The sequence below is a fragment of the Carassius auratus genome, unplaced genomic scaffold (genome assembly GCF_003368295.1).
Source record: "Carassius auratus strain Wakin unplaced genomic scaffold, ASM336829v1 scaf_tig00215941, whole genome shotgun sequence".
Taxonomy (NCBI): Eukaryota; Metazoa; Chordata; class Actinopteri; order Cypriniformes; family Cyprinidae; genus Carassius; species Carassius auratus.
Window position 1 is genome coordinate 209191 of NW_020528321.1, and position 17724 is coordinate 226914.

At 34.6% G+C, this 17724-nt stretch overlaps 1 protein-coding gene across 1 annotated transcript in view; it reads right to left on the reverse strand.

The window, feature by feature from the left end:
* Nucleotides 1-16529, reverse strand: part of LOC113096472 (interferon-induced GTP-binding protein Mx-like) — a 40819-nt gene extending 24290 nt beyond the window's left edge. Inside the window, exons 1-2 of the mRNA XM_026261875.1 lie at nt 14229-16529; nt 13706-13860 (exon numbers count right to left, since the gene is read on the reverse strand). Of these exons, the coding sequence (XP_026117660.1) occupies nt 13706-13860; nt 14229-14253 (180 nt within the window). The 5' untranslated portion in view covers nt 14254-16529. The remainder of the gene's footprint in view (nt 1-13705; nt 13861-14228) is intronic.
* Nucleotides 16530-17724: the final 1195 nt, after the last annotated feature.

Genomic DNA, 17724 nt, shown 5'->3' on the forward strand with positions numbered 1-17724 from the left:
CTCTCCAGCACAATGGTGAACAACCAAACTACATTAAACTAAACGATCTCTCTTGTGCAAACACACATTAATACAGTCAAGTTCAGTATTTACTCTCATTATCAGTGTATGACTTTGCCTAATTTTTTTTCTATGGATGTTCACAAATATTTTAGTTAAATTAACTTTTTTTTTCATTTGGTAAATCTGACGTTTACATTTTACAGTATATTACTGTTTTTCCTTGACTTAACGGCAAAAAACTGTAGAAAAACACTTTTTTTGCTGGCAAACATTTATTTACGGCAAGAAACAGTAGAAAAACAGTCATTTACTGGCAGCAGGGGTGCCAGTAAATAACTGTTTTTCTACAGTTTGTTTCCTGTAAATTAATTACAGTTTATTACTGTTAAATTATGTTCAATGCTGTTTTTTCTTCATCTTAAATCTTTAACCCTTTAAACCCCACAAGAAAATCCTCAGTTTTAAATGAACACTTATAATGTGTGCACACTACAGAGTGTTAGAGTAACACCGAATCAGTGAAGTTAATGAGATAATTTGGTGATTAATTGATGATTGAGCATTAGTGATAAACACCTGCAGAATCACTGAAGCAAAGAGAAACACAAGAACTACAAATTACTTCAACCACAGCCTTAGATGAAATCAACTAAATAAAAGAATACATCAAATCTCTCAAGATCTGATTAAACAACTACTAAAACAGCTTCACCAGATTCACATTACTTACCAGACTGACTTTATTTCTGTCAGATGTCTACAGAAGAACTTATGGAGAGTTAAATAGGTTTAGGTGTTTTTTTTTTTCACTACCATGATGGAGATCAGTGTTTACTTTAGTTGGGCTCTTGAACGTGACTTTTCAACAATTAAGGTTTTTTTTTTTTTTTTACATGCTGTAACAATGCGCCTTTGGAACCTGTTATAGCAAAACAAAAGTACACAGAAGAAAAAAGATCTGATGTTGTTTATAGATTGACAAGAACAAATACTATTATTTCTGATCTAATCCCATGTCTCTTCTCTTATTGATACTACAGCGTAAGAAGGAACAGTGCTGGGCCATAAGTTATAAAAGACTGTTAAGAAAATTTCACTCATAATAAAAAAAAAAAAAACCTTTGCTGAAATTTAGACAGAAACATCAAGAATCAGCGTATGAATCACAGCAATGGTGACAATCCATAAAATAAATGAACAGATCAGTTCTGAACATCACAACACATGCTACTAAAACTTAAAACAAATGCAAAATGATAAGCACATAAGAATTCAAGAAAATAAGTGAACAATTCAGTGGCATAATTTATTCATGCCACAATGCATGCTGGGAGTCATGGATGAGTTTTATCCTGTGCTGGTACCCAGCATGCATTGCATCATAAACCTTTTGATTGTCACCATTGTTGAGATTAATATGCTGATTGTTGATGTCTCTCTTTCAGTGTTGTGAGGACTGCTGCCCAAAATATTTAAAGCTCAAAAATCCATATCCAGATAATCACATTACCGTTCAATCTTATAAATTTGAAGAAACAAACAAAAGAAAAGTGTTATTCACTCACATATTTCAACACCAAATTATTATTTGTCAGTCTAGTAGATCATGCCTGACAGAAACAGTCATAATCACTTGATCATCAAGATTAATATTGCTGTAATAGATGTATCATAAAGATACAAATATAGCAATGAAACAAAAGTTGAAGTACAAAAGTCAAGGGTCAGGAGCCCAACTAAAGCAAACACTGATCTCCACAATGGTGATGCTAAACGAAACTAAGATTATCATCTACACCTCTGTAATTCTCAATAAGATCTTTTGATCTCTGATCTCTGATCTGATAGAAATAAAGTCAGTCCGGTTAGTAATGAGTGAAGTTGATAAAGCTGTTTGTTGATTGTTTAAATCTTCAGTTGATTTCATCTAAAGCTGTGGCTGAAGTCAGTTGTATTTCTTGTGTTTGTCTTGTTTCTTTTTTCTTCAGTGATTCTACTCATTAACAGCAGCTGTTGATCATTGTCTGAATTCACTCATTAGTTTTCATTCTCTTTGTTAGGTGGACTATATTAGTAAACTCATGTAGGGAATAGTGAATGAGGGAGTAGGGTGTGATTTGAAACACAGCCGCTGAGTGTCGACTTTGAACGTTGTTAATTTACGATATATAGCAGCAGGCTACCTTCTCGAAAATAATGAATATTACCCAGAATGCACTGTTTTACTGAAAAACAGTATGTTACTGTCGAAATTTGGCCGTTTTTTTACAGCGATTTTTAACAGTGTAGTTTTCTCAGGAGGTCTCCCATCCAGGTACTGACCAGGCTCAGCCCTGCTTAGCTTCAGTGGGCAACCGGTCTTGGGCTCCAGGGTGATATGGCTGCCGGCATTTTATATAAAGCAGCAGAAAATCAGAAATTGTGGCTCATCATTGACTGAAGCACAGGCTCTACTCTCCAGAACAATGGTGAACAACAAAACTGCATTAAACTAACAGATCTCTCTTGTGAAGAGACATTAATACAGTTGAGTTCAGTATTTACTCTCATTATCAGTGTATGACTTTGCATAAATTTTTTCCTATGGATGTTCACAAATATTTTAGTTACATTATTATTTTTTTTTCATTTGGTAAATCTGACATTTACATTTAACAGTATATTACTGTTTTTCCTTGACTTAACGGCAACAAACTGTAGAAAAACACTTTTTTTGCTGGCAACCATTAATTTACGGCAACAAACTGTAGAAAAACAGTTATTTACTGGCAGCAGGGGCTTTTCTACAGTTTGTTTCCTGTAAATTAATTACAGTTTATTACTGTTAAATTATGTTTCATGCTGTTTTTTCTTCATATTAAATTTTTAACCCTTTAAACCCCACAACAAAATCCTCAGTTTTAAGTGAACACTTATAACAGAGTGTTTGAGTAACACTGAATCAGTGAAGTTAATGAGATAATTCTGTGATTAATTGATGATTGAGCATGAGTGATGAACACCTGCTATTAACAAACAAAATTACTAAAGGAAAGATAAACACAAGGAATACAACTGACTTAAGTAAAAAGCAAAATTATAAGTACATAAGAATTCAAGAAAATAAGTGAACAATTCAGCATCATAACTTATTCATGCCGCAATGCATGCTGGGAGTCATATGTTCAGATTATCACATTACAGTTCATTATCATAAAATTTAAGAAACAAAATAAAAAAAAATTGTGTAATTCACTCAAATATGGCAACACCAAACTAATATTTGACTACTATGGTAACACTTTAAGTCACAGAGAGAATGAAAACTAATGAGTGAATTCAGACAATGATCAACAGCTGCTGTTAACGAGTAGAATCACTGAAGAAAAGAGAAACAAGACAAACACAAGAAATACAACTGACTTCAGCCACAGCTTTAGATGAAATCAACTGAAGATTTAAACAATCAACAAACAGCTTTACCAACTTCACTCATTACTAACCAGACTGACTTTATTTATGTCAGATCAGAGATCAGAGATCAAAAGATCTTATTGAGAATTACAGAGATGTAGATGATAATGTTAGTTTCGTTTAACATCACCATTGTGGAGATCAGTGTTTGCTTTAGTTGGGCTCCTGACCCTTGAATTTTGTTTCATTGCTATATTTGTATCTTTGTGATACATCTGTTACTGCAATGTTAATTGTTATGGTCAAGTGATTATGACTGTTTCTGTCAGGCATGATCTACTAGACTGACTTGTTCCTATAATAGTCAAATAATAATTTGGTGATGAAGTATATGAATGAATAACACTTTTCTTTTGTTTGTTTCTTCAATTTTATAAGAGTGAACGTTAATGTGATTATCTGGAAATGGATTTAACGAAATTATGAGCTTTAAATATTTTGGGCAGCAGTCCTCACAACACTGAAAGAGAGACATCAACAATCAGCATATTAATCTCAACAATGGTGACAATCAAAAGGTTTATGATGCAATGCATGCTGGGTACCAGCACAGGATAAAACTCATCCATGACTCCCAGCATGCATTGCGGCATGAATAAATTATGCCACTGAATTGTTCACTTATTTTCTTGAATTTGTATGTGCTTATAATTTTGCATTTGTTTTAAGTTTTAGTAGCATGTGTTGTGATGTTCAGAACTGATCTGTTAATTTATTTAGTGGATTGTCACCATTGTTGTGATTCATACGCTGATTCTTGATGTTTCTGTCTAAATTTCAGCAAAGTATTTTTTTTTATGAGTGACATTTTCTTAACAGTCTTTCATAACTTATGGCTCAGCAGTGTTTCTTCTTATGCTGTAGTATCAATATTCAATAAGAGAAGAGACACGGGATTAGATCAGAAATAATAGTATTTGTTCTTGTCAATCTCTAAACAACAATATCAGATTTTTTTTCTTCTGTGTACTTTTGTTTTGCTATAACAGTTTCCAAAGGCGCATTGTTACAGCATGTAAAAAAAAAAAAACTTAGTTGTTGAAAAGTCACGTTCAAGAGCCCAACTAAAGTAAACACTGATCTTCATCATGGTAGTTAAAAAAACACCTAAACCTATTTAACTCTCCATAAGTTCTTCTGTAGAAACCTGACAGAAATAAAGTCAGTCTGGTTAGTAATGTGAATGTGGTGAAGCTGTTTTAGGAGTTGTTTAATCAGATCTTGAGAGATTTGATGTATTATTTTATTCAGTTGATTTCATCTAAGGCTGTGGCTGAAGTCATTTGTAGATCTTGTGTTTCCCTTTCCTTCAGTGATTCTGCAGGTGTTTATCACTAATGCTCAATCATCAATTAATCACCGAATTATCTCATTAACTTCACTGATTCAGTGTTACTCTAACACTCTGTAGTGTGCACACATTATAAGTGTTCATTTAAAACTGAGGATTTTCTTGTGGGGTTTAAAGGGTTAAAGATTTAAGATGAAGAAAAAACAGCATGAAACATAATTGAACAGTAATAAACTGTAATTAATTTACAGGAAACAAACTGTAGAAAAGCCCCTGCTGCCAGTAAATAACTGTTTTTCTACAGTTTGTTGCCGTAAATTAATGGTTGCCAGCAAAAAAAGTTTTTTTTACAGTTTGTTGCCGTTAAGTCAAGGAAAAACAGTAATATACTGTAAAATGTAAACGTCAGATTTACCAAATGAAAAAAAAAGTTAATTTAACTAAAATATTTGTGAACATCCATAGAAAAAAAATTAGGCAAAGTCATACACTGATAATGAGAGTAAATACTGAACTTGACTGTATTAATGTGTGTTTGCACAAGAGAGATCGTTTAGTTTAATGTAGTTTTGTTGTTCACCATTGTGCTGGAGAGTAGAGCCTGTGCTTCAGTCAATGATGAGCCACAAATTCTGATCTTCTGCTGCTTTATATAAAGACAGTAAATGTGGAGTCGCTGATACAGTGATGATCTCTGCGTTAAGTACTTCAGCACATACATGTATGCTACAGCTGAAAATGAGCTGCAGTGATTTGAGTAAAAGTCATGTATTTAGTTACTTTATTACAGCACATTAAGTGTTTGCATCGTTATATTAAGAAATATTCCTTCTCAATGGACTCAAATGAAATAAGTTCATAGTACTAACATCGTAGGAATGCTAGTTTTAAAAACTCAAACTGTTTGAAGCAGTGGGAGTGGAGTTAATTTCCATAGTAGAATTTACGGTAAAATACTGTTAAAAAATAAGAGTGGTAAATTAATGGTTAAGAGCTGTAAATTAAAGGGGAGGTGAAATGCTATTTCATGCATACTGAGTTTTTTACACTGTTAAAGAGTTGGATTCCCATGATAAACATGGGCAAAGTTTCAAAAATTAAGTTGTACGTTTGAAGGAGTATTTCTGTTCCAAAAAATACTCCTTCCGGTTTGTCACAAGTTTCGGAAAGTTTTTTTCGAGTATGGCTCTGTGTGACGTTAGATGGAGCGGAATTTCCTTATATGGGTGCTAAGGGCGCGTCTGCCGGAAGAGCGCGCGCTCCCGTATAGCAGAGCAGAGAGAGGCTGTGCACAGACAATCACTGATCAGAAAAGTCACAAAAGGAGTGTGTTTTTGGTTGCCAGGGCAAGACAACCCTGCACAGATTACCAAAAGAGAAACAGCATTAAGGGACCAGTGGATGGAGTTTATTTTTACAGAGCATCAACGGAGTTGTGCAAGTGTTTGTGTTTGTTCCCCTGCATTTCGAAGATGCTTGTTTTACAAACAAGGCCCAGGTTGACGCTGGATTTGCGTATCGTTTATTTCTTAAGGATAATGCAATCCCAACGAAAAAGGGTCACGATCGTGTGTTGGAACCGCAGGCGGTGAGTAAAACTGCTTCAAATATCTCTGTGTTGTTAACTTAGCTATCAGCGCGTAAGCACATCAAGTAAACAACATGCGATGTTGTTATCAAACTGCACTTTCCACATGTACAGCTTAAAAAAAAAAAAAAACAAAGACGACAAAGTGGAACTTAGTCATTTTCCAAAACCGCTAAGCAAATATATACAGTTTCAGTACATACCACCTAGAGAAGCCTTTGCTGATGCTGCTCTTGTTAAATTTCAGCCTCTGGATCTGTGTCACAGCTTCCAGACTCGCTCAACACAAAATCCTACTGGCGCTTGTGATTCTTTAGCTCCGCCCACACGTCACGCCTCTAGGCGCTCGTGTTTTTCCGGGAAAAATCGGTACAGACTATCTTTCTCTTATGAATATAATAAAACTAAAGACTTTTTGGAGTTATGAAGGATGCAGTACTACTCTATAGGTACTCAAGATTAACAGGATATTGAGTGAAAACGAGCATTTCACCCCCCCTTTAACAGTACTTTACTGGCACCTCTGCTGCCAGAAAATTACTGTTATTTAACGGCAAAATTTTTTACAGTGTAGGTGAGACCTAATGTGCACACAGACACACACACACACATACACACCTACACAACCACACACACACACACACACAAACACTTACACACACACACACTCGGACAGAGACACACGCACACATGTTCTCTCTCCCTCTCTCACACTCTCTCACTCACTCACACACACACACACAAAAGACACTTACACTCACACAGACACTTACAATCACACAGACACACACACACACACACACACACATATACAAGCACAAAGACACTTACACTCACACAGACACACACACATACATACAAGCACAAAGACACTTACATTCACACAGAGACACAGGCAAACTTGCCCTCTCTCCCTCTTAGCCAGCACAAAGACGTTCTCATCCTCAACGCCTTTCAACTTGCATGTGTCAGTGTTTATGAATAGATTAAATGAAATGGGACAATCTATGTATCATTATAAAGATCTAAGCCTCAAGCATCGACGACAGATTGCTGTTTTTCAATGGAAAGCTTATAAAGACTGTATTTGCTACATTTGTGTAAGCAGTACACATACAAACATGAACAATGGATACGTTGTACATACCAGATCCGTCATAATAATGAGTCATAAACACATCCACAGCTGTAAATCCCGGTTTAGTTAGAAAGGTAAAGGTCCACTGAACGACATCTCATGAAGCACGTTTAGTCCAACGAAGCAATAAAGTTGTAATATGGATCATAATTCCTTTATTTACGTTTCAGTTCTTCAGCGACAGAACTGTTTGTGTCCGTTATGGAATAACTCACGGTCAGAAACTGCGTCTTGTTAGTAAAAAAACGCAATGGTATTGCAGCGTACATTGTCACAAACAGAATGAGGTGATCCACTGAAAAAAAATAATGAATGAAAGATAGGCGAAAGATAATATATTTGAATTTTGGCGCTCCCTCGTGACGCGCTCTAACGCACCTGTCAGCTGATGGAGGCAGAATTTATAGTGATCGCCTTTTTATTTGTTTGTTTTATTTTTCAAGCTTTTATATATGTGAGAGTGTGTTTTATGTTGAATGTGGATGTATCTGCATAATTACCATCTGTTTGAGTGCAAATCACCCCAAATCAGCTCGCTATTACTGTATGATCACAGCTATCAAAGTGAATGCGTCTATGTGAATAGAGAGAGTGAATTATTTACTATATGGGACATTTGTGTTATTACCATCTGTATAAGTGGCCATCAGCACATCAGCACTTATTTGCATCATAATTAATTGTTAATGCTGCATTTCTAGCAATCTCATGATTTTCTGTAATTGGCAAACAAAGTTAAATCTTTTTTTTTATTATTATTATTATTATTATTTTTCTTACTCCAATTATTCTTATTGTATTTTTCTAGTGCTAAAATAAATCACTTATATGATGTCTAAGTTTCTGTCTAATGTTTTATAATTGAAAAAAACTATGCAGTGGTATTTTTACTGACTAAATAGTTTGTAGAAGCCTTCAATACTATTGGGAAATATATTTTTGTATATTTGGGCGGTGGGGAGTGTAGACATAGTCTCATAAAAATATTTGCAGGAGTCTCATTTTTTATTATATCTTGTTTAGATTTGACATAGTAACCCATGAGACATGTGGCTTTCAACCCAATACTTTTCTAGATTGCTCCATGACTCATTTCATGTATTTGTATATCAAATAAAAAATATATATATTAAAGTGTGGTAAAAAATAAAATAATTCAAGGCACTTCAGTGTCTATAACCTTTAATATTTTTGAGCATTATCAAATCTGGTTGATGAAAAGAAAAGCCCAAAGGGTCTTCTTTCCAAAGACACCAAAATTATGTTCGTAACACACTGAAGTAGGAAACTATTACAATTATAAGATAGGTAGAGCACTTTCATCTGTGAGTCCCATAATGGGGGGTGCTGGGTAACAGGTTAATAATGTCCTTAGTTTTACCATCAGTTCAAGCCAGAGAAGGTGAAAAAAGTCACATGACAAACACAGTGATGAAGCTCGTATGTGTTTGCAGTACACAAGCCACGGATGGTTAGGACAGTTGACTCCACAGTGTGACCCTGTCTCTTTCTCTCTCTCACACACACACAAACACACACACACACACACACGCACACACACACAAACATGCGACACGCAAAACTCTGCATTGGAACATTCAATAGTAAATATTTAAAGTAATAACAAAACATATTTACATTAGCTGTTCTAAAGCACCAGATTACCGTAGCAAAGTCAGAATGACCTCCTTTCCTAGGTTCATGAAACAGTCATCCATAAAATACGTTGCTGTTCTGTTATAAGTAATCTTAAACAGGACCATCTTTCATCAGATAAAACATTTATTTGTGCATTTTACTCATCGCCAGCCTAAAGGAATTTACTTGAATGTCATCCCAGACAGCAAGCAGTTTCGGCCCAGGTCTGTCCCACATTTGGCCCACATGGATTTCATGCAGGCCAGATGTGGGCCAGATCTGGGCCAAAACTATGTTGCTGTCTGGGATTAGTTCTATTCCTCCTCGCCCTTCAGTGTCGAGTATAAATAAAACAAATTACATGTAAGAAATTAGTGCTCGATAATGGCACTGGTTCTGCATTATTATTCATCTTATTGTCTTATGTTTACAACTAAATTATTATTTATTTATTTTTTACTCTTTTTACTCTTTTTTATTATTTTTTATTAATCTTGCACATTTCACAGTTTACATTGGAGGCATATTTTCTGCAAAAGACACACTTGCATAATTACTCAAAAAAAAAAAAAAAGAATTATGCTTATTAATTATGCACTTTTCCAATTGCGACATTTGATCTGGAAACAAGATTAAAATTGCCTCACACACACATATTGAACTTTTTGTGATTGCATGTAAACTAGGGGTGTAACGATTCACTCGTTTTCTTGATGCATCGATTACAAACCCTGTCGATTCATAGGCATTGATCTTGAAACATGATTTTTGAATCGTGAATCGCCGATCTTGGACAGTAAATCGATTCAAAAAGCTAAGAATCGAATGAATCGCGATTTCTATAGCGATTCAATGCTTTCAAAATGTATAAACATTAAATTACAACATGCACGAATTAATGGAGACCTTGTAGTATATTGTAGAGTGTTCGTGAATCGTGCACAGCAAAATCCCCAGTGTTAATTTAACACTCTTGAGTGTGGACTCATATAAACACTAAAGCAGTGTTGAAGTTAATGAGATAATTAAGAAGTTAATTGAGTTATGATTGACCATTATTGAAGACACCTGATGTTAACAAGCAGAATCACCAAACGAGAAAATCACAATTTGTGTATCACCATTATAGTGTTCAGTGTTTGCTTTAGTTGGGATCTTGACCCTTCAGTTATTATCTTTAGATTTGATGTGGCTGTGGTGACTGAATTATATCATACAGACAGACCACAGCAAAGGCAATCATGTGTGCCATTGATTGTGATTTGAGCTATTTGTTATAGAGTGACCTGAATGCCTGAGTTTAAGTTTCTTTACTGCGTACATAAATTAAGTGAAAAAGAAAAATAACCCAGCATTTCTGACATAGTATGACATGTTTTTAATAGTTAGTTCTACGTAAAAAAGTAATCTTTTGTTTGGACACACAGACATCAGGAATCAGCGTGAGCATCACAACAACGGTGACCATCAAAAAAGCTTGTTGTTGCCAATAAAAACTCATCCATGGCTCCCATCATGCATTGCGGCATGAATAAATTATGAGCTGAACTGTCTTTTTAACTTTTTATTCTAACTATATTTTATTTTTGCTGTTTTTATGTTCATTATTTGTATCTAGTTTTGTGATGTTCAGAGTTGGTCTGTTTATCTGAATATGTTTGTCACCGTTGTTGAGATTCATACGTTGATTATTGTTATCTGTGTGTGCCTAAAAGTAGAATTCTTTAATAAAAAAAAAAATCAGAATCACTTGCAAGTGATACCTACAAAATGTATAGAAAATTCAGATTTTTTCATTGCGGAATCAAAGCTGTGACAATCAATAATGGAAGTTTTACTTTGAGAAAAGACTGTAAATGAGTTCAGTGATTCATGTCAAACAACTATTACATTAAAACATAATCATCAACACGCAATGATTTTTGCTCTTGGTTTGACAAACAAACTTTATAAGTAAAAAGTTACAAGCCAAGATCCCAGCTAAAGAAAACACTGAACACTATAATGGTGATACACAAATTGTGATTTTCTCGTTTGGTGATTCTGCTTGTTAACATCAGGTGTCTTCAATAATGCTTAATCATAACTCAATTAACTTCTTAATTATCTCATTAACTTCAACTCTGCTTCAGTGTTATTTTTAACACTGCTTTAGTGTTTATATGAGTCCACACTCAAGAGTGTTAAATTAACACTGGGGATTTTGCTGTGTACTGTTATAAGCATGAGCCCCGTCAGACTGGTCGTGGCGGAGGGGTTGCAACAATATATAGTGATATTCTCAATGTGACCCAGAAAACAGGATACAGGTTTAACTCTTTTGACATACTTCTGCTAAATGTTACACTGTCAGACATGCAAAAGAAAATTTAAATAATTGCAAATTAAATGTAGCCTAGTATATAAAACAATCATAAAATTGCCATTAGAAAAAAAAATATCGATTACAAATGATTGATTATTGTCCAGCAGTGTATTTGATTTATTACAGCTAATTAAAAGTAATTAAAAAAGAAGATAATTCCTTGTAAAAAAATAAAATAAAATTAAATAAAATAATAATAATAATAATAATTATTATTATTATATAGGCTACATACACAGCAAAATCCCCAGTGTTAATTTAACACTCCCCAGTGTTAATTTAACACTCTGAGTGTATACTCATATAAACACTGAAGCAGTGTTAAAAGTAACACTGAAGCAGAGTTGAAGTTAATGAGATAATTAAGAAGTTAATTGAGTTATGATTAAGCATTATTGAAGACACCTGATGTTAACAAGCAGAATCACAAACGAGAAAAATCACAATTTGTGTATCACCATTATAGTGTTCAGTGTTTACTTTAGCTGGGATCTTGGCTTGTAACTTTTTACTTTTAAAGTTTGTTTGTCAAACCAAGAGCAAAAATCATTGCCTGGTGATGATTATGTTTTAATGTAATCGTTGTTTGACATGAATCACTGAACTCATTTACAGTCTTTTCTCAAAGTAAAACTTCCATTATTGATTGTCACAGCTTTGATTCCACAATGAACAAATCTGTATTTTCTATACATTTTGTAGGTATCTCTTGCAAGTGATTCTGATGTTTTTATTTTTATTAAAGAATTCTAATTTTAGGCACACACAGATAACAATAATCAACGTATGAATCTCAACAACGGTGACAAACAACATATTCAGATAAACAGACCAACTCTGAACATCACAAAACTAGATACAAAAAATGAACATAAAAACAGCAAAAATAAAATATAGTTAGAATAAAAAGTTAAAAAGACAGTTCAGCTCATAATTTATTCATGCCGCAATGCATGATGGGAGCCATGGATGAGTTTTTATTGGCTACAACATGCTTTTTTGATGGTCACCGTTGTTGTGATGCTCATGCTGATTCCTGATGTCTGTGTGTCCAAACAAAAGATTACTTTTTTTTACGTAGAACTAACTATTAAAAACATGTCATACTATGTCAGAAATGCTGGGTTGCTTACTTTTCTTTTTCACTTAATTTATGTATGCAGTAAAGAAACTTAAACTCAGGCATTCAGGTCACTCTATAACAAAAAGCTCAAATCACGATCAATGGCACACATGACTGCCTTTGCTGTGGTCTGTCTGTATGATATAATTCAGTCACCACAGCCACATAAAATCTAAAGATAACAACTGAAGGGTCAAGATCCTAACTAAAGCAAACACTGAACACTATAATGGTGACACACAAATTGTGATTTTCTCGTTTGGTGATTCTGCTTGTTAACATCAGGTGTCTTCAATAATAGTCAATCATAACTCAATTAACTTCTTAATTATCTCATTGACTTCAACTCTGCTTCAGTGTTACTTTTAACACTGCTTTAGTGTTTATATGAGTCCACACTCAAGAGTGTAAAATTAACACTGGGGATTTTGCTGTGTACATAAAATGATTGTATTTGACATTTCTGTCACTTCTGAAATTATGGCTACGCCCCTGGTGTGACAAAATGTTATCTTATACATAATACTCTTTAAGCTCTTTTTTAAAAACTTGGCTTACATACATTTTTACGTATGCCATGTCGCATCATTAAACTAGCATTTAACAATGGACAAAAGTTTTTTTTTTTTTTTTTTTTCTAACATATGGTTCTCTAACCATAAATGCTACTGTAATTTGCCCCCTGACTAAGCATTTAAAGAATTTAGTAGAAGCATTTAAATAATCCCGTGAATGCATTTAAAGAATGCAGAATCGAATCGTTATAATCGAATCGAATCAAATTTAATTGTGAATCGAATCGAATTGAATCATTCTAAATTTGCAGAAATCGTTCTTGAATCGAATCGAAAACCTATGAATCATAATCGAATCGAATCGCTGCCTTGCCAAAGATTCACAGCCCTACATAAAAGTTTACTTATTTTTAAATATCACCAATACTGGTATATTGTGGCACCCTTAATAAACATAAGAATTTTTCATTATTTAGTTATATATCAAATTTCGCATATCACTAGGTGGGACATAAGGAGATAGCTACTGATCATTCAGAGAAGACACTGTGTACACTATCTTTGCTTTGAGGAAACACCACATACACTCACCTGTTCTCCAATATCTTCAGGCTGATCTTGCACAGGTACACGGGTTATACCAGGTAGATCAATCAGAGTGAGGTCACAAACATCAGGAGATGAAATTTCCAAAGAAACAAGTTCATCACTGATTCCAACCGTATTTCCAGCAAGATCATTTTGAGCTGTTGAATACATATGCAAGTTTTTCAACAAACATACATGGGAGTATAGTTTTGGGATTGGTGAGTTCGAACCTTAAAAAATCCACCTCTGGGCTCAAGGGCTGTGTGCATTCACAGCTGAATAGAGAATATAATTTTAAAATTAAATTGTTGAAATTCTTTTCATTTAAATTCCATATATCCAATCCATTTCATATTCAGTAATAAAAAGGGAATCAAGTCTTCAAATTTGTAATTTTGCTAAATCCTGTTGGACACAAGTGGAATATTTGCTTCCTCATTGACATTTTATGATGTTGGTTAATTTGCCACCTTATAATATAATCACCATTTCTTCTTTTCTTATAAGGGTTTTAGTTTTTACTGACCTTTTCTAACTAGGTTATCCACCATTAATGGGTCATGAAAGGTCTCTTTGTGACCACAGTAAGAAATAGTCCCGGACCATGGTCCTTTTTTGACCTTCCGCAATTTCAGCTCAAGGGGACAGCGAGTGATGATACCTAGAAAAACATGAAAGCATGTGGTTTTTGCTCTGTTCAAATGTGCCGTATAACACACAACTTACACATTTAAAACTTACAAATTTAATAATTTAGCAGACGATTTTATTCAAAGCGACTTACAAATGAGAACAATAGAAGCAATCACACCAACGAGAGAACAACAACAGTATTCAAGTCCCATGACAAGGCTCAGTTAGACTAGTGCAGTACACATAGCTTTTTTTTTTTTTTTTTTTTTTTAAGAATAGAAAAGAAAAGGTAACTTCTAGTATGAGTTGGTCAAGTGCTGGTGAAAAATATGTCTTTTTTTTTTTTAATTACTAAACACTCCGCAGTTTGAATTGAGATTGGAAGGTCATTCCACCAGCTGGGCACAGTCGAGGAAAAGGTCTGTGAGAGTGATTTTGAACCTCTTTGGGATGGCACCACAAGATGACATTCACTTGCAGAACACAAGCTTCTGGAGGGCGCATAAGTTTGAACTAGTGAGTTTAGTTATATTGTTACAGTGCCAGTGGTCGTCTTGTAGGCAAGCATCAATACCTTGAATCTGATGCGAGCGGCTAGTGGTAGCCAATGTAACCTGATGAGGAGAGGAGTAATGTGAGCTCACTGAAGACAACTTTCGCTGCTTCATTCTGGTTCAGTTGCAGTGGCTTGATAGAACATTCAGGGAGACCCGCCAAGAGAGCATTACAATACTGCATGGAGTCAAATAGGGGAGGGGAAAAGATGAATAAATGGATGACTGAGGATGGAACCTTTGAGACATAACCTGGCCAAGGGTATAGAATCACCTCTACATGTCTGGGACCTGAAAGGAGGACCTAATTGCAGTATGAGTAATAAGAGTTTATTGACAGAACTGACAGATACAAGAGGGTTGTGAAGTGCATAAGTAATACTTCAACAGAACACAGTAAACAGTAAAAGACAGTTAGGGAAGGCCATTGGAACAGCTTTAGACATCAACTGGCAGAATACTATAACAGCAGAGGGGGCAGCGAGACCAGTAATAAATAATTATCAACTTAACCAACTCACTAACTTAAAAGAATATCAAACAAAATACAAAACCAAAGATCAGGATAGAGCAAATTAATATTACATGTAAAAGCAAAAAAAAAAAAAAAAAGAACAAACAGATTGCTTTAACAAGGAACTAGACAAAAACATGGAACTACAAAAGGACAAGATAAAACAAGGGCATAAAACACATCCACAGACAGAGACAAAGACTTTGACAGAAGGGGGGTGAGAATGAACACAAACCAGCAAAGATAAAAGGGTAAGGGGCACTAAAAATAGGGAGGAAAACACATGAGGGATGGGTGAGCACAATTAGACAAACAAGGCTAACAAGAGGGTGTGTTAAAGAGAAAATAATGTGGAGGGGCTAAGGAAGCACATGTCCAAGAAAACAAACAAGGCCATGTGCTGACACACACACACACACAAAAGAAATCATATGATGTTGCTAATAATAATTTTTTTGTGTGTGTATTTGGTATATGAAATATGTTTATGTGGCTTAATATTTGCTGCATCCAATGGGGAAATCATTACTGATTATAATGACTATACTTTGTTTTTGCTTATACTGTGCAGTTTTCCATGTTGCTTTGAATGGATGTTTGTCTTTTTATTTTTTTTGCATATCTGTATTGTATAAATAATAAAAAAATTGTGACTGAATGTAATGTGTTTAATAATGTTTTACTTATACAGGCTAATTTATTTAGTAGTAAGTATGTGATATTTTTAAAACAAGCAGAAAATGTTAATAGTAAAGTAGTTTTACCCAAATTAAATCAACGTCGTTTCAACGTTAGGTAAGCAAACCAATTAGATCGATTTTAGGTTGAAGACGTATTGATTCTCTGACGTCGTTTCAACTAATTGAAAATCAACGTCGATTCAACGTTAGGTAACGCAACCAATTGCGTCGATTTTCTGTTAGTTTTGAATGGTGCGCCTGACGTCGGATCAACGTTAACCCGATGAGCAAAACGATGTTGGATCGACGTCGAAGATCAACGTGGTTTCGACGCCACGAGAAACATCGATTCTACGTGGATTCTATGTCAGTTTGCTATCTGGGCGGATATCACAAACTGCTTTGATTTGAACTCTCTCTCACAACAGACACGGAAGAGAAGACAATGCTGAATAAAATCGTCGTTTTTGCTATTTTTGGACCAAAATGTATTTTCGATGCTTCAAAATATTCTAACTGACCCTCAGATGTCACATGGACTACGTTGATGATGTTTTTCTTACCTTTCTGGACATGGACAGTAGACCGTACACACAGCTTCAATGGAGGGACTGAGAGCTCTCAGACTAAATCTAAAATATCTTAAACTGTGTTCCGAAGATAAAAGGAGGTCTTACATGTTTAGAACAGCATAAGGGTGAGTTATGAATGACATAATTTTCATTTTTGGGTGAACTAACCCTTTAACGTTAGATAAAATTGCATAATTTTGAGCAAAAATAAACATGAGAAAACAAAAAAAGTTTTTTATCAAAAATTAGATCTGGATAATATTTAGTACAATTGTAAAGGCATAAATCCAGTAAATCGATACCTCCAAAGCTTGCACAGATATATACCATTTCCTGGATCAACATTTTACTCTGTAACATTATGCAGTTTTCATTTATATGCTTTTGCATACATGCATTTATATGCTTTTGCTGATGATCACATTATTTTTCATATGCATCTGTTTACATAAGAGATCACTCGTTTCTCCATACTGTTCACGTGTGTTTTTGTTCGGGAGGTTTTGTACTTGTTCAGTAGATGTGTAATAGTGAACCCAATTATATAACAGTGAAAACACAAAAAGCTATGAAAAGTCCTCTTTGGCAGAGAAGTGTTATCTTTTAAAATATGAGATAACTCGTCAATGGTGGGGAAAGAGTTAATAGATGATCAAATAACAGTGGTGGGCTCACTGTATATAAGTTATTTCACACTTGTTCCCATGTGAAATCAAATTTAATTCAGCATGGAGACAGCCATAGGGTTAGGGTAATGCAGAAGGTAATCGGAGCCATGGTGATGTAAAGTGATATCACACGTGTATGAGTTACTTTCTGTAAATCAAATTTGCAGTATTATACTGTGGTATATGCAGTAAGTAACTGTAGACATTAGAAATGTCTAACAGTGTACTGTGACACAAAACAGCATTATTTATAAAATTAAGAGAGGATTTGGGCATCCGCCATTACACTCATTGTAATGTTATGGATTGGCGGATACAAAAATATTAGGTGAATATCTCATGGGTAAGAAGACCTCTCAACCAATCATATTCAAGGAAAAGAAATAAATGTTGTGCATATA